A 22,377-nucleotide genomic window follows, 5' to 3' on the forward strand; every position below is an offset into this window, starting at 1 on the left:
TTCGAAATATTTGGAATTATTCAAATTTCGTGGCTGAAAACATACATAGGTATTGAATTCTCGAAACCGAGAGAGTTGTACGATACTAAATTTGTATAGGACATAGTAGCTAATACGATGCGAAACATCGCCTTAATGTTAAAAATGTTGTCACCGCCGTTCTTGGTGGTGAAAATTCGAAATATTTGGAATTATTCAATTTTCTTGGCTGAAAACATGTCGAAACCGAGAGAGTTGCGTTAACCAAATTTGGACGTTACATGGCTAATACAATGTGAAACATCGCCTTAATATTAAAAATGTTGTCACCGCCGTTCTTGGTGGTGAAAATCCGAAATATTTGGAATTATTCAATTTTCTTTGCTGAAAACATGTCGAAACCGAGAGAGTTGTGTTAACCAAAGAGTGACCGCAAAAAACCTGTGATTTTCGCCTGTTTTTTCACAATTCGCAGAGAATTAAATACATAAAAATATATTTTTGGTCGCAAATTATTTGTAAAAAACTAAAATGAGCATAGCTTTTAGTTTTTTGAAAATTTAAAAAATCACCCCTATTTAGAGGTTGAAAAGACGCTCAAAATGAAGAATTGAATATTACCAATAAATATAAAAACTATTAGCATGTGAATTTTTCTATCGAATGATTTTNTATCATTTTTTTCTAAAAAAGACTAATAAGAAAAATAGCTACGATAGATAGATAGAAGATATTACTATTGCTATATTTTACTTACTTTTACTTTTAAGTGGCCTCTTGCAGATGATTTTAATACAACAATAAAACACTAAACTTTTAGCGAAAATTACATTTTGAAACGACAATCTATTGATAATATGACTAGATTAATGAAAATTATATTTTTTACCTAACTAACATTTGCCTTTTTGTTACTTTTTTAATATACATTTTATTATTAGTTTAGTATTTTTAACTTTATTTAAAATATATTAATTAGTAGAAAGTAATAATTAAAGATATAAGGAGAATATTCATAAAAATAACGGTTAAACAGAAAAGTTGTGGAAAAAGAATTTTCGAGACCAAATTGAAATACACAGTGGCACAAAAAAGTTTTGGCAGTTTAAATACGTCATAATAGTCGCTTGTGGCACCCTCTAGAAGATACGTCGATAAATTCGAATTTATCATCCCAAAAAAACTCCGGATACGATATATCATGAAATTAGCTACAAGTAGTCGAAAGATATTAAAGAAAATGTTATTTATTTTTTCACCTTTAACACCCTATAGCTTTATTAAATTTTGGACTAAGGCGAGTTTACTTAATTCGACTTATTTTGAGCCGTTCTGGTGGTGCGTTGTACATACTTTTTAGGGACACCCTGTATATCAAATATTATTTATATCGATTTATTTGTAAAAATGTATAGTTTAATTTTATGAATTAAGGACCATTTAAAGCCTTTATGGCTTTAGAATTTTGAAGATATACAGGGTGGTCCGTTTATCATGGCTCACAATCGAATCTGTCAAAATGTTTGTTGATTTTAGTTTTACGTCAAGAACAACTAGATTTTATTAATTTTTTAAATAAATTATTGAATTTCTTTACTTTTATGGGTTATTCTTCAAATAAAATAGTAGTGTTATATATTGACTTGTTCGTAATTTTTTTCTCTATCTATTACTGCCAAGATCCAATATGGCGGCCAAAAGAAAAAAACAATTGAATGTTGCATAACTGAATCTAGTGGCCGTAGAAATGTTCTTTCGACGACGAAAATGGATTGCTCGTATTTTCTTATCCCCCTGTACCAAATTTCAGCACTTTCTGTTGCGAAATAAGGAAGCTAGATGGCATTTTCTAAAATCGCTATTTTCAGTTTTTTCACAATAATTCAGGAAAGACGTCTTTGATCTGTTTGATTTATTTTAATGACCCTGAAAAGACACAACTTTTTTCTAATCTGAGCCACCCTGTACATCTTACGGTATCCAGATGCTAATGGTGAGTCATGAAAAACGGACCACCCTGTATTTTTTTTTTGTCATCAGGTAAATTATCAGAAATTTTCGACCCCTAAGTAATGTCTTCTAAGTGTTTTTTTTTTTCATTTAAGTATGTACAGCCAATTTTAAATGAACCAGCTACACATGGGTCCTAACAGTAAACCCTGTAGTACCCCCAGTTCACCTGAGCAAAAATCAGACATAAAGCTAATAAAGAAATCCTGAAAAACGAAAGGAACGATCGAAAATAGATAATTAAAAATAATAATATCAATGTAGACAGGTCAATCCTTTGTTATTCATAGAATAAAAGAAATGGAACTTATCTCACAAAGTTTAAATACCTACAATGCTACCGGTTTCTTGAATAACAAATTAGTTCACGTCTTCAGACCAGAATTTTTATTGGTCAGAAATATTACACAATTTTGTGTAAATATGAGAAAAAATATAGAAAAGCAAATTCGGAACAAAGCTATTAAGTTGTTCAGAAATTCGTTACCTACATAATAAAATAACAAATATAGCATTGTAACACAGTTACTTATTACCCAGACACCATACGGTAAATCAGTTAAAATTAATATTCACCTCATAATTCTGAATAATGGCTGGTGACAATACAGTTAAATGTTTCAAAGTTGAGTCACACGATTTGTGATTATTGGTGTTAGTTTTCTGTATATGGAAGTGTCCCCAAGAATGACAATGCCGCAAGCTCACAATACCATAGATTCCTACATATATGTTTTGTATTAAATCCATATTGAGCTGCACGCCAAGAAAATGACTAGGAATTCTCTTGTACAAAAATCCTCAAAGGAAATAATGAATAATATTCCTTTTCTGAACTGTAAACTTTGGATATCTAACAAAATCTTGCAACAGGCCAAAAATAGCTCGATGAAAAACAATGTTTTAGACAAAAGCACCTTTACCTTTCTGTAAGATTATAAAGTCAATAGTAACTGTTCCATTTATCAAGTCAACAACTTCATGCTGTGTACTTATGTGGGTACAGTGACTTAATCGTGTTTAAACAATCGTAGTTCACATATTCATTCGAAACTAGCTCGCCCTTTGGTGTAATACGTACATGTTTGCGTCAGTGAAAGAACCAGTTCTCACAAAAAATGTAAACATTGTAGAAATCACTAATTAAATACATTTAGAGAGATATTAACATTAGTAACTGCTAATACGCCAGTCGAATAATGTCAGATTAACACATAACTTCCCGACGAAAGTGAGATCTATTGAAAATTCATGGAAGAAACTAGCGCTATTATGTATTTTCGTAACACTTTCACCACGTATCTTGGAGGCGAAGAAAGTCCAGAAACCACTTGTCATTGATTTCTTTGATATACATAAATATTAGTGTGTTACGAAAATGCTTTCTATAAAAGTAAACAGGTGCAACGTTCTAATTGTGACAGTTGCAAAGCGCAGAGTGTAAAAAAAAATGGAAAAGTAACTTCAGTTTACCCCAGTAGATATTTTTGGGAAATTTCCAAAGCTAGGCTCTTGCGCTAAAAGATAATTACAGCGATTTAGTGGGTTTTGATAAAGATGTAATTCATTTGATATCATGAGAGTGCATAAAAAATAACTGGTCCGCCATCTTTGGGAGTCGGCCATATTGGATTTAGAAAGACGTCACTTAGCCAACCATGCATTGTCATCCAAACTAAACGTGTTTGCAAAATTTCAGCTCAGTCGGTTGGGAATAACTGTTTTAAAATTCAGTTGCAAGATTTGATACTAACAAGGCAAGTTAAATAAAAGATTGCTATGTTTTTGAACCCGTTGAACACAAACTGAAGTCAGTTTGGCATCGCACTCACCATTTTCGAGAAAATAACCACCCAATTAATAAAAATGAGTGTTACACGAATATACCACGTATGTATGAGGTTTAGCATAAAAGTGTCGGTAGTTTTTTTTTTAATTAAATGCTTTCGCTTGTAGCGAACTTCTTTGTCCCCAAAAACCTATAGTTCTATCTATGGATTCGTCTTCAAAATTGTCGGTGCGGTTTTAAATGAACAATCTTTAGTTCAACACAATGTTGCATTGAAGCTTCATAATAAACGGTATATATTAATATATACATTTACTCATTTGAAAAAAAAATCTAAAGATAACAGACAAGTTAAGTTTTACAAATATCCAAATTATCTATATCAATTATTTTTAAAATATATAAGATTTTAACTTCAAATTTCTATATCTCTCAATTCAAAACACTGTTTGGAACAAAAATAATTTCATTTTAAATGAAGACGAGTATATACTGTGTTGACAAAAAAAAAACATAAGCAAACGTTTAATCAGACTGAGTTAAATGATCTTATTCCCAACGTAGGTTTACCAAAAGACGGGGCTGAATATTTATCCAGAAAACGGAAAAAAAATTTCTATCCTGATTGTTGTCTTATGTTTAAGGGATAGTAAGTATAGGAGGAATCACTGATAAAAAAACTTGGCCTAACCGAGGAGATCTGTCACGATGGGCTCATTCAACAATTATTTTATTTGCTTAACGGAAAGATATTGCAATTTTAAGTTTCTCTGCAGAAAATTAGAATTTTATATCGCCTACAAGTCATCCAAAAAAATCTGGGGCGCTGAGTATCCGCTGAATCGTCGGTTGTGACGTCACCGCATGGGAAACCGATGCCACATACGCAAGGATGTGGCATCGGTTTCCCATCCCCTATGTCAGTCAGTCGGATTTAGTTGCCCGTTAAGTTTCAATTGAGTACGTTAAGATACCGAATTTTGTTAGCGATTGGAAGACACAGAACAGAAAAAAAAATACATATATTATATTGTTCCCCAGTGTGAAGACGCCTAAGAAAATAATAATGTCTCCATAATTCTGTCGTGCGGATTTAAAATCAATAGTCTATTTAGTGTCTACTTTGATTTGTTTTTTTTTAATATCTTTTATTTGAAAAATGACTTAATTTCAAACCAACAAAACCCTGTGTAATTTAGGTATGTAATAAATACGTTTATATCCTCTAGAAACACTATACACTTGTGTTTTCCATTGTTGTTTTTTTTTGTGAATATTATTATACAAATACCTATAGGTACCATGTATTTATATAAAAATGCCTAATAAATATTATATTATTAATATATTTATACCTAAGATATTAGGTAGATTTTATGTAGTTTCCATGGGAATAAAAACAGTAATTAAAATTTTGTATTTGATTAGGTAAATCTTTGAAACCTGTGACAGAAACGGTTTCGTCCAATTAAACGCAAAATCCTTATTCTTATTTGCTATTCTTATTGTAAAAAACATCAAAACTTTCGCTACAAACGTACTTTAAAGAAGCTTTACACGTTATTGATAACTGATAAAGTGGTTTTTATTTAAAAAAATGCATATCCATTAACATACCTACTTCTGCCAAATAAGAAGAATCTGCTTTTACCAGACTTGCTTCAATTTTTTAAATTTAATATGCACAAACGCTAAAACAATTTGCAGATGCAGAAACTCATCTGGAGGTAGCGCCAAGCCGGCTGACCGTCCCATGCGGTGACGTCATTGCATTGCCAGGGCTGAGACAAATATTGGCATTTTGAAAATCATATAGTTTGAAAACCGCTCAACGGATTGAGGTGAAATTTTTAGAATCGCCTAATCATTAGCAATACTTTGTGTATACAAAATAAGAACGTTTTTGAAAATTTACTGATGACCCCATTATACAATTCTAATCGTGTTCAGCAGGTCCGAAAACATAATAATAACGGTCTGATCAAAAGAACAGACCACTTTTCTTATTTTGAGTGCCCTTGTTATTTTTCCCACAACGAGCCTTCTTTGATGATACATCAGCGAAATGACATTCACATCAACAATACATACAATACATGTATGATGTCATGACAAGTTCTAAACAGAAACAATTTACATTTTATAAGTATTAAAAATTAATTATTTCATCCAACAACCATAACCAGGAACGATGTTTTATTTTGCATAATTTAATTAAATCATAAATTTGCCAGTGGCGTGCTGCTGAGAGAGTCTATCTACTTTGTATGTGAACAATATTGTAGATGTCACTGAGCTCAACATTCTCTAAAATCAAAATACAATTTTCGGTTAGGATTTTTTTTTGCAATGATTAAGGTCGACGACTCAACAAATCTTGTTTGATATCCAGATTAACTTGATCAGTTATGATATTTCTTTTATAAACATCCTGAACAACAGCTCATTTCAACTTTTTTTAAAAGAAACCGATTGGTTTTGTAAAGGAAATCATTGTAAACCGGATACATTCATTGATACTTTTTTGTCGTAATGTTAATTATTATAATGTATGTAAATACTTATGTCTATATTATTTGACCCCTTTAGATACTCACTTTCCTTGAAGTACGCATTTAAATATTTATCTTAACACGACATAAATCGGGGCATAAAATATGTCTTACATTCGTGAATATGCATTTTACAAATAAATAAATAAAACATTTCAAATCGCGGTGATAAATCAAACTAACTATCGATATGATGGCGATGACCATACTTTTGTGATAGTTTTATCAGCGTTGATTTTAAAGAGCGTTGGAAAAATTGGCGAACGAGTTTTTAATAGTCAATAGGGTTCCGATCAGGCGAGGCGGGTGGATTATTTGACAACTCTTGCAGATCAAAAGAAAAAAATTGGGAATTATTAAAATTGTTACTTCTAAAAGATCATATAATGATCTAATAGCTTTGTTTTTATGTTCTTAACACGCCTGAGCAAATCGACTCCCAAAACGTCGTTTCAATGCAAATTGCTTTCCCAGGAAGTCCCATGCGGACACACTTGTGCATTATTACTGGTTATTATTTTAAATCGCACGTTTTGTTTTGTAATTGGCAATTAATATACGTTGAATAGTTACCGTCGCCAGTCCATGTATCAGGAGAGCTGCGAACAGGCCCATTGTGAAATATCCTGCGCACAGCAGGACGGCAGCCGCTGGCAACGCTATCGCGGATTCTAGAATCCATAGAAGTTCGAAGGCGAACGCTATCAAGTAGGCAATCTGGAAAAAAGGGTGCGATCAGTTGTTTTGGTGATGGAAATTCAGACTATGTTTTAATATTGATATTTTGATAAATTGTAGCAAACGTATTATTTGTGCATTTACATAAATACCTGATATTAATATGTATTTCTAACGTTTCTAAGGGAAAGCTTACATATTTTATACTAGTAGAAGTAGCATTTAATGGTAAAAAAATTCGAAACAACATCCACATCCATTAGTTTTAATTAAGAAATCGTCACGGATATAAAGTTTCATTCAATTTAAGCTTGTAAGAGGAACCACATATGTGTTCCCACAATTTAAACTAGTTTGCGTAAGTCAATTAACATTTGACGATGATCCAAATCTGAATCGTAGGTATACCATATTCCATAAGTATAAGCACTTCCACATGTTAGAGACACATCTGCTTCATTTTTGAGACAAAAATGTTTTCTACTTTCTACTCATTAATTCGTTGTTAAAAAACATAACAAACGAATGGTGCGAACGAACTGCTGCAGGATGCAATTTGAACGTTCATGTGCGTGTACCTTAATGAATATTTAAAAAATGTATAGATTATTTTTACTTTCAGGGGTAGTTATGGACTTGTTTGAAACTTTTAAAGAATTTGTTCAAACTCCGTGTAGTTAAATAGATATATACTTATAGTATAAACTACTTATGGTTATTTTTTCAGCATTATAACAATAATTATAAGACATTAGAAGAACAAGCGTTTGTTACTGCAATCAGTTCATTTTCTACTCTACTTTTTCACACTAAATATGATCTACGCAGCATCCAATAATAATTACCTACTATTTCCTCTACCTACTATCGCTTGCATAAACCGTGACAACTAGTTCACGTTTTTCATAAAAATATCCAATAATAAGCAGTATGTTATGTAATTACAAGACAAGAGTGTTTTGATAAACAGTATAGCACATATTTTTGCATGGAAACAGGTCATTTTTTATAAGAATTTTTTAAAATCGAAGGATTATTATTAAAAACTCCGATCAATTTTGCAAATAATTAAACTATCATCTGAAGCCGCCTACTGTGACAAAACACCAGGAAAGTGCTAAGTATGTCGTTGCCGAATTAAAATGCTAACAAATAAGCTACTGTAAATATGTAGTTTAAAAAAATTGAAGGTATATTTTTAATTTAAGGTGCAAATTAGTTGATCATTCCTTTCATAGCCTAGACATACTGACAATACAATTGGGTAACTATTCTGAACTGTTTTAACCCTCAAAGGTCACACTAGTGCGAATTCGCACCACCATTTTTTTAACAGCTGGCTTTTCTCAGGCAGCAGCTGCCGAAGGTTCCCGCCACCACGAGAATTGTAATTTGTCGTTTTTAAACAAGTGACATCGCAAATTACAAATGTCTTTACTTCAAAAAGCAATTTGAGTTTGAAACTAAGTCCATTTTATAGAAAATCTGGATTAAAATGGGGAAAGTCTGTTATTTGTGCATTAATACACATTTAGACAAACTGTGTAATAAAATCTATAAAAATATATTGCTAGTTGCCCTATAGAGCCCTCTTAAGACTGTCCGCTGACAGAACCAAACCAAGCCTTTAATAAGGGATTTCGTTTTGGCAAAAATAGTACCTATTAGCAACTAAATCAGTTCAGAGTAACTCTAAGTTGCTATTAGCTACTAATAGCTGCTATTTTTGCCAAATCGAAAGGTCCTAATATCATGAAGTTCTTATATGAAAGTTTTATGTTTCCACAATCGAGGACGTGTGTTAGAAAACTTTAATAAACATCTAGCGTTCCTAAATCCAAGCATATAAGCATAGCGTTTTACTATCAGGCAGTCAAAAAAAATTTTACGCTATTTTAATTCAAGGCTGGCGGGTTATACGCTTTAAAACGTTCGAACACATGCCTGAACAGAGAAAATAATGCAAAAGAAATCGAAACCACATCTCGCTCCAACAATTCCTCCGAGTAAATTGTGTAACAAATTGTTTGTTTTATAGTATTAGCTTAACGAATTTACATAGGCACATGAGTAATATCTAAATATGAATAATTAACACTCTAACTAAGAACTCTGTTACATCACCGTAGAATTCCTACACATAGGTACATTACCAACACACGTTTGTGGCAATCTTCTATTGGGTATTAATATTATGCAAAATTATTACTGTTTGTTTATTGTAAAATGTAAAAAAATATGATGAAAATACTCCGGTTCGTTAATTTTCCTGCATTATTTACAATAAAGGGATCAATTTTTTTAGTTTTTTGTTAGTATTTTTTGTGTTTTAGAATTATGCTATCAAAGATCTAGATCAGCGGTCCTTAACCTTTTGTTTGCCGCAAACCTCCTTTCAATATTTTTTTGTTGTTGCGGACATCCAGTTACTAAGATATAATCTCCCAATCCCAATTTAAACGGGTTTGAAATATTAATTCTAAATTGCACACCAAACGTAAATTTTGGAAAGGTAGACAATAAGTTACACTCTGACATAACAGAGTGCATTTTCTTAATTAGTTGTTATTAGTGATTAAAAGTTCCTAAAAACTTCGCGGACCCCTTGGCAAGAGATGGCGGATCCCCAGGGATCCGCAGACCACAGGTTAAGAACCACTGATCTAGACCTAGATAGTATATCAAACGAGATATATTTCACTATTTTTGCAAACAACATTTCATTTATCATATTTGATATTCTGATAAATTAGGTCATAATATAAAAATACGACGAATTAAAAGGTTTTGGAGAAAATGGGTACGTGGTTTGCCAAGAAATCACAAATAAAACCTATAGTTTGAGTATTGGCAGTCGGCACAAGCCCTACTTTGAATTAACAATAAAAATCAATAATAATAATTGTATAACCAATGATGAGAATAATGTAAAATGTTTGGGTTTACCATTGACCAGCATTTAAAATGGAAAGTTCGCTGTGAATAGATAAATAAATAAATTTATTAGCTACTTTGTATACAAAGAGGTACAATTGTAGTAAGTAATATATATCAGTAGTACAATTGTTGTAGTTAGTCAAACATATATCAATAGTAAAAAAAAAATAATAAAGCACAATGTATAACACAAAAAATAACAGAGTAACAAAACTTACATAACGACAAAATAACAATTAAAATAATCAACACAAAAAATAATAAAAAATGTAAAAACATGGTGGTAATACTCAAATACTCCTGCACCGAATAAAAACAATTTTCGAGAAGATATTTCTTGATAATTAATTTAAATTTACAAGAGTTTAACTCCTTTACGGCATCAGGTAAAACATTGTAACGATTTAGCTGAGGTGCATTTATGGATGAGAGATTTAGTCGAAAACGATGCGGTCGCAAATAACTAGTCTGTCGGGTATTATGATAATGTACATTAGAGTTACAAACAAACGTATTAATATTTTTGTAAATTTCCGAAAGCTGGTAAAATCTAAAAAGAGTAGGTAAAGGCATTACCCTCAGTGTTTTAAAATAAGGCAGACAGTGGTCCAAAAACTTTGCGTTAGCAATAAACCTTATAGTTTTTTTCTTTAAAAAATGAACGTAAGGGGACTAACATAACCTATCATCAATAGTCAAACCCAATAATTCTACTGTGGATCCATTTGTAATATTATTACCCGAGGAAAACATTATACGTTAGGTTTTATCCAAATTTAATTTAAGATTATTATTTGCGAACCACTCATTGGCTTTATTTTCTAATACATTTACATCGAATTGTAAGGAAACTGCATTATTATTGCTACAAATCAAGGATGTATCATCAGCGTAGATAATACACCTCTCAGGAGACAAATAAAGAGAAAGGTTATTCATATAAATTATAAAGAGTAGGGGCTCCAAAACCTAACTTTGAGGTACCCCGCTCTCTGCAGTTAGATCAGATCTATCATTTTTTAGAGCAACACATTGCTTTCTGGGAGTAAGGTAAGATTTGAATAGTTGTAACTGCATCCCCTTAACACCATAACGGAAAAGTTTCTCAATGAGATCATGAGAAATGCAATCAAAGGCCTTGCTAAGATCACAAAGGGTAAGCCCAACCAGCTCTCCCCTCTCAAGTCTCTCTACCACGCAATTCACAACTTGGGAAATGGCATGCACTGTCGAAAGACCTTCTCTAAAGCCAAATTGACAACTGCCCAATAACTTGTTCGAAATAAAGTAATTTGTCAAACACTTCTTAATTATTACTTCAAATATTTTACCAAAAATTGATATGACCGAGATGGGACGGTAGTTATTGGGAAAAATTACGTCACCTTTTTTAAAAATAGGAACCACTTTAGAGATTTTAAAAATATTAGGGAAAATGCCAGCTGAATACGTATTATCTAAGCTTCACACTCAAATATACTTTTTTAATTGTTTACTCACATTCACATCAACTTTTTATTTTCAATGTTGAATTGCATTTTTACTTTGACCCTTAAATAAAAGATTAACAAAACCTACATACAATAAAATATCAAAACGGGCAAAAGTCAGTGGCGTACCTTTTTTTTATATATTTATATTATATATTTCCTAAAAGGTTCTTGATGATTTCAGCAGGAATCTTCTCCTTTGGGTGCAATCGAGGCGATCTCTAAAGCTTGTTATTGCCAAATATAGTGAAAGCAAACTATTTCTACCTATATTTCCCTGCAAAACTAACGCAGCCTTATCTCGTCGCCGTTTAGCAATCCTACAAGGCAAAAACAATGGATTTGTCTAGCGATTTCGCGTCATATGCAGGTCTCTGGAGCGAATCGAAGTCACTTTTAGCCTTACCACTTGACATAAGCGTTTTTGCACCTCTATAAAAATTCATGTGGCGTGTTGGGCAACAGTTAGATTGGAATAGGAAATTCTACTTAGATCGCATTCCTCGGTGGCCGGCAAACATTTCTAGAATTATGATTACTTATACAGGATGTAACTAAATAAGTGTAAAACATTTAAGGGGGTGATTCCTCATCGAAAAAAAGATAGGATCTTTCATATAAAGAAACTTCATTGGAGCATCCCTTGTTAAGATACAGCCCCTTAAAGGGGGTACATAAAATTTGTTTAACAATTTTTTTCACAAGCACTAAACAAGTTACAATATTGAAATTAACCTGACATTTTCTACTACCAAAAAGACACTTAGCCAGTAATTTATTTGGTTTACCCCATGGTTGTAAGGGGTGGAAAACGCAACCCCTAAAATTTATTTCCAACGTAATTTTTTGTCTTATTATTTTTTTACCATTTAAAAATTTATTTCCGATAGCCTGTTTCATTCTAAAAAAAAANGATTTATTAATGCAGCAAATGACACATTCCGTAGAGTAAACAATAATTTTTTTTTAATTGCACATACCTACAGAATATTATTTAAACTAATTATCTAATTAAACAACTTTCTTAGAATTCTGGTACAATGAAAAACGTGACACAACGGGTTTAGATTAACATTAAGTCAGTACCACTTAAAAAAATATATATATTATGCAATAAAGGACCAAAATACGTACATAGTTATTTAAATTAATTTAGTTGTATATATTTCTTAGAGGAGTCCGAGATGAAGTTTTTATTTCATATTTTTTATATTTTTATGTGGAATATTTGAACCATTTCGAGTGTAGAGGCCGCTTCTTTTGAAAATGTACTGTAAGACAATATGTAAAATATGTCTGATATAGTAAATTATAATTATGATATGATAAAACGTAAAAAGTAACAATATATTGTAACAAAAAATATACCCAATTTTACACAACGTATGTTCAATTAATTTACACTTACACAAATAACAAATTTCATTACGTTTTTTCATAAAAAAATTTTTTACGAATATTTCTAATGTAATAACATTTTCTGCAAAAAATACAGCTGTTTCTCTCAAATAATCGTTTTTGCGAACATCTTTTTAAATTAATTTTTAATTATTTCTGTGATTGTTACTTTTTACGTCGTTCTGTTACATTTTAAAGCATATTGTTAAATGTAACAGAACGATGTAAAAAGTAATGATACATCGTAAAAAGAAAATATACACTTAAATTAGTGATACTACATGAAATATGTATGTTCATTTACATTTTTTTGTGTAGAAAACCCATTGGAAATATATAAAAAGTCTGCGTAAATTTCCACAATATTTATCAGTGATTGATTAAATTGCAGAAAAGTTACCCATTTTTATGCCATTCAAAATTACTGAAAGAATTTGTTCAGTTTTACATAACGTATTATGTATATTCAGTTAATTTACACTTTTACACAAATATCAAATTGCATTTACCTGTTTTCATAAAAAACACGTTTTATTATTTTTTCACTATATTTCAAAAATCAAAATTATCAACATATAACATTTTCTGTCTCTCAAATAATCGTTTTTCGGACATTTTTTAAATTAACCTTCGATTATTTTTATGATTGTTATTTTTTACACCGTTCTGTTACATTTTAAAATATATTAAAATGTAATAGAATGACGTAAAAAGTAACAATACATCGCAAAAAGATTATGTACTCTCAAATGAGTGATACTATACGACATGTTATGTATGTTCATTTTTATTTTTTTATGTATAAAACCCATTAAAAAGTCTACGTAAATTTCCACAATATTTACTAGTGATATCGGAGTTGATCAAATTGCAAAAAAGTTACCTACCCATTTTTATTCCAATCAATATTGCTGAAAGAAAGGCCGAATTGTTACATAAAATTCCTAGAAAAACTAATTGAAGTTTTCTTATTTTGTCATATTTTAGCTGTCTACTAAAATGTCTATCTACGAAAAGTGTATTATTAAAATGTAACAGAACTACGTAAAAGTAACAACACATTGTAAAAAGAATACCGAGAAGAATACATACATTCAAATTTTTGTAATTTTCATTTTCTGTGTATAAAAACTAACTATTGAAAAAATAACTATAAATTTTTGTAAAAAAAATCTCAAATAGTTATTTTTTAGGACATACTTTACACTTATTTAGTTACACCCTGTATATTATAAAGGTTTAGAAAGCATGGCAGCAGCTTTTTTGCCGTTGATAATGTGGAATTCCCCGAAAAAATTAAATAATTGGTGTTGCCATTAGCCGGTCGATAGATTCATATTGAAAACAAACCGTTTTTAGTGGTTATCCTAGAGTTTAACTTCTAATTATTACTGTATACCTACTAAAATACCCCATGGTACAATATACAGGTTCGGAAAGTCCCCATGGTACATCGGCCGTTACGTGAGAGCGATAAAGTCATAGAAATCCGTGCGATAGACAAGGATGGTTACATTGAAGACGTTTCATAATCTGAATAGTCACTCCCACTTCTAACTCGAAACGAGCGGTGACTATTCATATCATGAAACGTCTTCACTATAGCAATCCTTGTCTATCGCACATTGCTATACTTTGTCGCTCTCATTTAAAGGCAGATGGACCATGTGGATTTTCCAGCCTGTAGTATGCAGTGTCTCACAAATAACTCAAACCAGTTTTTATTATTTTTTATTCTGCATCAAAATCGTAATGTGCCATACATTTCGCATATTTTTCCGACATGTTCAGACTCAAGGTGCGTACTTGCAACGTAGTTTTGTTACAAGCGCCAATTTTTATATTTTCTTACCGTGTACAAAAAGACAGACGACTGAGGCTGCATGGGTTGACTTTTCGAAATCATGCTCTGTTCCAGTTTCCCGCTGCGGCGCCGCGTATCAGTGCGTGTTATAGGCGTACAAGTGGGTTGAAGAAATTGAGAAATCATGGAATAGTCAGCTATTGTGAAGGAATTTTAAGGAGCATAATACAAAAATAATTTTCTTGGATTTTGTCTATATTAATATACACTTTTTTACACTTTAATGTAAAATGTAATTATGCAAATTATTAGGGACATTTAGAATCTTTAACTTGAGAATCTCGCTAACGTTACACCAGTAAAAGCAGACGCTTCATACAAAATGTAACAGTGGTTCTGCAATTACTCTACTCATCTATACAGGGTGTGCCATTTAACATTCCCGCCGCCAATTTGTGCGAAATGTAGAAATTTATTTTAGTTACTAAAGAACGTAATTTTGAACATTTATTATAACTACATCTACATTTCTGTTATTATTTTAAATACTTTCTGTTACTTTTTCTGTAGTTGATCATTTGTTTTTTATAATTTATTGTTTGTTAGTTAGTATGTGGTGCGAATAAAGCCATAATAATAGTATTTTAAAAGAATATTTTTTTCATTATTATTTAAATAAAATAATAGATTTTCCTGTTACATCATACATTGCATATTGAAGTCGACATATCTCGAAAAAACCGGGAAAAACTTTATATTTTAAAAATTACTCAAAATTTAACGATCTCTCAGATGGACCGCATTTCCACGTTCCAGGAATCAAAAAAATTTTTAGTTTCGCTGCGCCATCTATACAGAAAGATTTGAACTAACAATTCTAACTGCAATTTGAAGCTATTCGAGGGACCTAACAACCCCAGTTTCCGGAACTAAAACTATACAGAAAGATTTGAACTAACAATTCTAACTGCAATTTGAAGCTATTCGAGGGACCTAACAACCTCAGTTTCCATAACTAACATAAACTTATATAGGCAGCGGGAGTGTTAAATGGCACACCCTGTATATAATAAGAGTAGAACAGGCCCCAATACTGACCCTTGTGGAACATCTAAATTTATTTTTAATTGATCAGACCTACTGAGCCTGTTTTCGTAATTTATAGTAACATAAGTATTGTTATGCCTTTTTAAAATTGAATTTATCCAATTTATTTTAACCTCGTTTATGCCATAGTTTGCATACCTTAACAGTTTAACACCTAAATTGTCATTTCACTAAGAAACAAGGAAACTCATTGTAATTTTAAGAAAGGAGAACATTCTATGCATTATTAAGTTGTAATATTTCTATAATGAATACCATGCTTTTTTACATTCTTGTAATATTCCAAGGCGCCAGTGTACAACGAAATGGGAAAATAAGTTTAATTAAATTTTAAAAGATTTATTAATGCAGCAAATGACACATTCCGTAGAGTAAACAATAATTTTTTTTTAATTGCACATACCTACAGAATATTATTTAAACTAATTATCTAATTAAACAACTTTCTTAGAATTCTGGTACAATGAAAAACGTGACACAACGGGTTTAGATTAACATTAAGTCAGTACCACTTAAAAAAATATATATATTATGCAATAAAGGACCAAAATACGTACATAGTTATTTAAATTAATTTAGTTGTATATATTTCTTAGAGGAGTCCGAGATGAAGTTTTTATTTCATATTTTTTATATTTTTATGTGGAATATTTGAACCATTTCGAGTGTAAAGGCCGCTTCTTTTGAAAATGTACTGTAAGACAATATGTAAAATATGTCTGATATAGTAAATTATAATTATGATATTATAAAACGTAAAAAGTATCAATATATTGTAACAAAAAATATATCCAATTTTACACAACGTATATGTTCAATTAATTTACACTTACACAAATAACAAATTTCATTACGTTTTTTCATAAAACAATTTTTAACGAATATTTCTAATGTAATAACATTTTCTGCAAAAAAATACAGCTGTTTCTCTCAAATAATCGTTTTTGCGAACATCTTTTTAAATTAATTTTTAATTATTTCTGTGATTGTTACTTTTTACGTCGTTCTGTTACATTTTAAAGCATATTGTTAAATGTAACAGAACGATGTAAAAAGTAATGATACATCGTAAAAAGAAAATATACACTTAAATTAGTGATACTACATGAAATATGTATGTTCATTTACATTTTTTTGTGTAGAAAACCCATTGGAAATATATAAAAAGTCTGCGTAAATTTCCACAATATTTATCAGTGATTGATTAAATTGCAGAAAAGTTACCCATTTTTATGCCATAAAATTACTGAAAGAAACTGAGGTCGAATCGTTACATACAATTCCTAGAAAAACTGAAAATTAAACTTTTCTTAGCTGTTAACTAAAAGTGTATTATTAAAATGTAACAGAACGACGCAACAGTAACAATACATTGTAACAAGAAATTTGTTCAATTTTACATAACGTATTATGTATATTCAGTTAATTTACACTTTTACACAAATATCAAATTGCATTTACCTGTTTTCATAAAAAACACGTTTTATTATTTTTTCACTATATTTCAAAAATCAAAATTATCAACGTATAACATTTTCTGTCTCTCAAATAATCGTTTTTCGGACATTTTTTAAATTAACCTTCGATTATTTTTATGATTGTTATTTTTTACACCGTTCTGTTACATTTTAAAATATATTAAAATGTAACAGAATGACGTAAAAAGTAACAATACATCGCAAAAAGATAATGTACACTCAAATGAATGATACTATACGACATGTTATGTATGTTCCTTTCTATTTTTTATGTACAAAACCCATTACAAATATATGAAAAGTCTACGTAAATTTCCACAATATTTACCAGCGATATCGGAGTTGATTAAATTGCAAAAAAGTTACCTACCCATTTTTATTCCAATCAATATTGCTGAAAGAAAGGCCGAATTGTTACATAAAATTCCTAGAAAAACTAATTGAAGTTTTCTTATTTTGTCATATTTTAGCTGTCTACTAAAATGTCTATCTACTAAAAGTGTATTATTAAAATGTAACAGAACGACGTAAAAGTAACAACACATTGTAAAAAGAAAACAAATTTTTGTAATTTTCATTTTGTGTATATAAAAACTAAGTATTGAAAAAATAACTATAAATTTTTGTAAAAAAAAATCTCAAATATTTATTTTTTAGGACATACATTTTTAAATTAATCTGCATTCTGTTTCTAATTGCATATTCTGATTCCGCAGAACCTCAAATATCTTGACAACAAAGACGTAAGTGACAAAAAAATACATGACTGCACAAAATATGCAAAATTATTTTCGGGAAGTGAAAGACCGATACACTTTTTTCTTCATAAGATCAATAAGTTTTCTGAATGCAATCGTCCGTACCTAAATAAGTTTTTATTGTCCTGTCGACTGTAATGCGGTTTAAAGAAACGGTACCTACAACATTGATTTTTATTTATAGTGGGTACCTTATGGATTCAATAGGCATTGTTACCAACGTCTAGTCTACTCAACTATTCATTTATTATTCCGGCAGTCTTTGTAGAAACTGCCTATAATTTATATTACGGGCTTTTGTTTTCCAACACCGTATACTTATAACGATAATAATTTACACTACATACTTCATAGTTGCATGTTCCAATTATCTTTTACTAATGCCTCTGTTGTTTTTGTCCTTTTTACGGTATCAATCTGATTAAAAACATTTTCGAAGTTGCTAACGGCTTGTTCAAACAAATAGCAGGGGAATGGAAATAGCAGCACAGAATTTTGTTCTGAAAAATATCAGTAACAGAGTGTATAGGAATTTTCTATTATCTGGGTACAGGAACTTAATTGATATTTTAGTAACTCTACAGATAATGTTCATACAATAATTAGAAATAAAAATTAAACAAATGTTTACAAAATTTTTCTTCTGCTTGTGATCCCTGTTTAACTTTAATAAATAATAGCCAGCCATGAAATAAATGACAAAAAATGTATATCATGAGTGAGGTGACAGGACAAAACAGTAATTAGAATTTAAGTAAATTTTTTGTTTAAATGCAACTGTTTCGTAATAATGATTATGGTGATAATAGATTTACAAACACGAACGTATTATTAACTACAAAAAACAATAAAAATGACAAAATAATTATAACAAACGCTCAAAAAATTCAAGTTTGGCGGTACAAAATAGTATATCGATTAGATGTTTTGGCTATTCTGAATGTACTCGACTGTATTCATTATTCTGTTATTAATCGCTCATGGCTGTCAATTGCAACTGCGTAAACCAATTGTTTAAATGCCCCTTTACAAAATAATCCAGAGGATTCAAGTCAGGTGATCTGGCAGGCCACAGAATTTGACTACGTCGATCCATCTCCCATTAAAAGTTTCATATAACCAAGTAACATTACAAACAAGTCAAGAGGAAAATCTTCCAGCAATTATGTTACGTCGCTCTTAAAAAGTTCAAGTATACCTCAGCATCCAAGCGATTACGAAGAACAAGAATCTAATTTGATAATAATATTTAAGAAAAAATTTTGAAATATTTCGAAAATGCGCTACACAATAATATGTTCTATTTCATTTGGAATAAAAAGTTCGTGGTTTGAATTCGAGCGCATATGGGACCGGAAAAGCGGAACACTTGGTGCAACATTTTTTTAATTTTAGGAGCTGTGGCATCTTATAATAACACCCTATATGAAAAATGGAATACAAATCTTTCATACAAAAGAAATTATTAAGATCCATGGAAATCCTGTTGACTGTTATTTTTTTTTATAAATCAACGAGTATTAAATCGAATTCAATTGAATATAGAAACATTACAGTTGTTCATTTAATGGTATAAACTAATTCAAATAATCTAACAAAAAATTAGGTCAAACGATTTTCAAAGAAAAAAACATTGACATGATTTGATGGGATATTCAGGAAAATTTTTGAATGCACTTGATTCTGCTTAGTACTTTTAAAATAAAGTAAAGCTACTAATAAAATAATTATGTATTTTTAAATGACACAAAATTGTAATTACCATTATCGTAGCCTATAATTATGTAAGAATTAAGAATATATAGGATGTTTGTGAACTTGTTGACATTCATTATTTGTATATGTTCCTGTAGGTATCCTGTTTTCAGAAGTAGAAACGATTCAAAACAGAATAGAAGTAAAAACTTATTTCAATTTCCTGAAATCTAGATAGGTTTGACGTCTAACGCATTGTTGTAGTCTCCATGTTAAAAAACTCGAAAAAACTGTTACATTTTCCATTTCGCTAGATTTAGGTATTGAGCAATACGAAAAATAAAACATTCATTTGATTTACTAAGTTTTACTCATGGTTTTTGCTAAAAATAACATGACTTTGTCATGGTAAATTACTTATAGTATAATATACCTACTTAATTGTTTTTAAATTTTATAAAGACATAAAGTATGTGTCATGTAGATATTAAAATTAATTTAATGTCGTACCTCGTATGATCAGTCATCAATCATCATATAAATAGTGGTAACTACCTAATCATATTTTGAATAACCAATATGTAAGTAGGCATGAATCGTTTAGTACGTAGTACATAATTATATGGGCAATAAAGTGTCTAATAAATTGTGGTTCATCTCAACATTTGTAAAATGTGGCAAGCAGAATCTTAGTTTTCCCAAAGCCACTACGCTTTTGCAATGGTTTTGAATTAACCGCATATTGGAGTGTCGCAATGCATAATTCTCAGATCTACGACTTGTTCTTAAAATAACTACCCACGACTAGCTAAATTACCTACCAGAAGGTACGTCGCAAAAAATCCAGACGCGATCTGCACACTACAACAAAAACACTTCTCCACTAATGCCATTTTTTTAATAGAAACTTTCGAGGCACCACATTTTCAAATCAGTCACATATTTGCCACTTCATTCACTTCACCAGTACAAATTTAATCGGTTCACTTTTGGTTTTACGTGTTCCTTCGGCCAGTACGCAGCCCATATTAATAGTTTTTTTCACAAAACAGCAGCAATGGTAGCGCGAACGCAGGAAGAGTAGGTAGACGGTGCCAAAAACTAATAAATATTTTCAAGGTAAACCCGGATTCTGCTGGTGTTAAAAATCCATTGTTTTATTTTTTCGTTAGCGGAGTGCACGCGATCGTCTTTTTTATTTTTGACGGCGTTCGCCTCGTTACTTCGGTAGACTCACCGCGAATGGGTGAGGCGAGAATAAGTGAGTAATATCGTGGGGTATTTGCAACTATTTGAATATTTATTTCACGTGCTTATTTTACTTTCTCTTCAAATATTACCTCCACTATTGTTGTTAAAACGAATGTTACTGGTGCATAGGCAACCAGCTTTACACACGTGAAATATCTCCATAATAAGTATTATTTATTAGTAGTATTTTTTTCGTACTGTAACTACTATAATAACTTTCATAGTTTACTCTATTGTTCTTCAAATAGAAATCTGCTTAAACATCATTCGGACATAGAATGTATATATGGCAACAACATTATGTTATTTGTGAACGTACCTCTTCTCCAGTGAGTTACCATTTTGACGTTTGACAAACGCAATCAATAGAATAGAATTTATGAAATAGAAACGTTATGTACGGTCTGTGTCTTTGTTTAGTACATTTTAATTGGGTAGTGTGAGATCAGCTCTATATTTTACCCAATAGCGTACGACTTTACCAGTGACCTTGTATTACTGAAACCTTTCATTTTTCAGTTCACTGTCACAGCCTACTCGATCCGCTACTCGCATACTCTAAGGAAATTTATTGGAGTTTCTGGTGGTCACACGTAATTTTGTTTAATTTAATTAAAGAAAAAAAATGGTAAGATTTTCTAAAACATTCCAGTTCTGATATAAGGCCTAATACTTTCATTTTTGATACTTTTGTAATGCTTATTTTCGTATCTTCCAAATTACTCAAAAATTTAAAGGTTAAGCTAGTGATTACATAAATCTATAAGTTCCATTTTATAATGAAAAATTCGTGTAATGTACAAATATTTGAAAATACAATATAGAAGTCTAATTCAGAATAACCATTGACTGATCTTTTTTGTGAATGAGTGCAAGGCCTTCTACATCTAAATAATGTTACGATTGTTACGTTATCAATCTTTCATTTGTTTTAGGTCACAATGTCAGACAAAGTAGAAAAAGTTTCCAGGCCAATGAAATTTCCCTACACTTTTTCTGCAAAAATCGCACAATTTCCTTACAGACATTACTTCACAAACCAATGGATCTGGAAGTACTATGCTCTGTCCATTGTAATTTGCATTCCAGTCTTCAAATCCATTAGCAACTTGGGTAATTGCAAGATTGTTTATTTGTTCAATGATATTTTAATTCCATTGTTAATGTATTAATTTTACAATATTCTCTTGTTTTCAGCCAACTCACCTGAAAATGTAGCGAAATGGGCAGAAATTCGTCGCAAAGAAGCAGCCGAACACCATTAAAAAATAATTATAATAGTCTGTGTAGCATTTTGTTATATTTAATTCATAATACAATAAAACTTCATTAGAAACTCTGAAAAATTTTTTTGCATCTAAACTGAAAACTACTAGGCATAATTCATAAGCTTGGAAAATAAATTTGTTAATGCCGATTTCTCAATTCGGCCAAACTACATTAAAAATATA

At 30.7% G+C, this 22,377-nt stretch overlaps 2 protein-coding genes across 4 annotated transcripts in view; one reads left to right on the forward strand and one right to left on the reverse strand.

The window, feature by feature from the left end:
* The window catches only part of LOC108909969, a 24,870-nt gene extending 3,938 nt beyond the window's left edge, over positions 1–20,932 (reverse strand). The window contains exons 1-2 of one of the 2 annotated variants that reach the window (XM_018714449.1): positions 20,497–20,568; positions 6,904–7,047 (exon numbers count right to left, since the gene is read on the reverse strand). In XM_018714449.1, the coding sequence (XP_018569965.1) occupies positions 6,904–7,047; positions 20,497–20,568 (216 nt within the window). Of the gene's footprint in view, positions 1–6,903; positions 7,048–20,496 lie in introns of both variants that reach the window. The other variant, XM_018714450.1, reaches the window with a different exon arrangement.
* Positions 20,933–21,440: 508 nt separating this feature from the next.
* On the forward strand, positions 21,441–22,272 carry LOC108909971. 2 transcript variants are annotated; one of them, XM_018714451.1, is made up of 3 exons: positions 21,441–21,554; positions 21,862–22,039; positions 22,124–22,272. In XM_018714451.1, the coding sequence occupies exons 1-3, from the start codon at positions 21,552–21,554 to the stop codon at positions 22,189–22,191; spliced, it is 249 nt and encodes an 82-aa protein (XP_018569967.1). In that variant the 5' UTR covers positions 21,441–21,551; the 3' UTR covers positions 22,192–22,272. The 2 variants fall into 2 exon arrangements, with proteins under 2 accessions (XP_018569967.1, XP_018569968.1); XM_018714452.1 differs by having other exon boundaries at positions 21,482–21,552; positions 21,859–22,039.
* The last annotated feature ends 105 nt before the right edge of the window (positions 22,273–22,377 follow it).

This window comes from Anoplophora glabripennis, unplaced genomic scaffold (assembly GCF_000390285.2).
Source record: "Anoplophora glabripennis isolate ALB-LARVAE unplaced genomic scaffold, Agla_2.0 scaffold406, whole genome shotgun sequence".
Lineage (NCBI taxonomy): Eukaryota > Metazoa > Arthropoda > Insecta > Coleoptera > Cerambycidae > Anoplophora > Anoplophora glabripennis.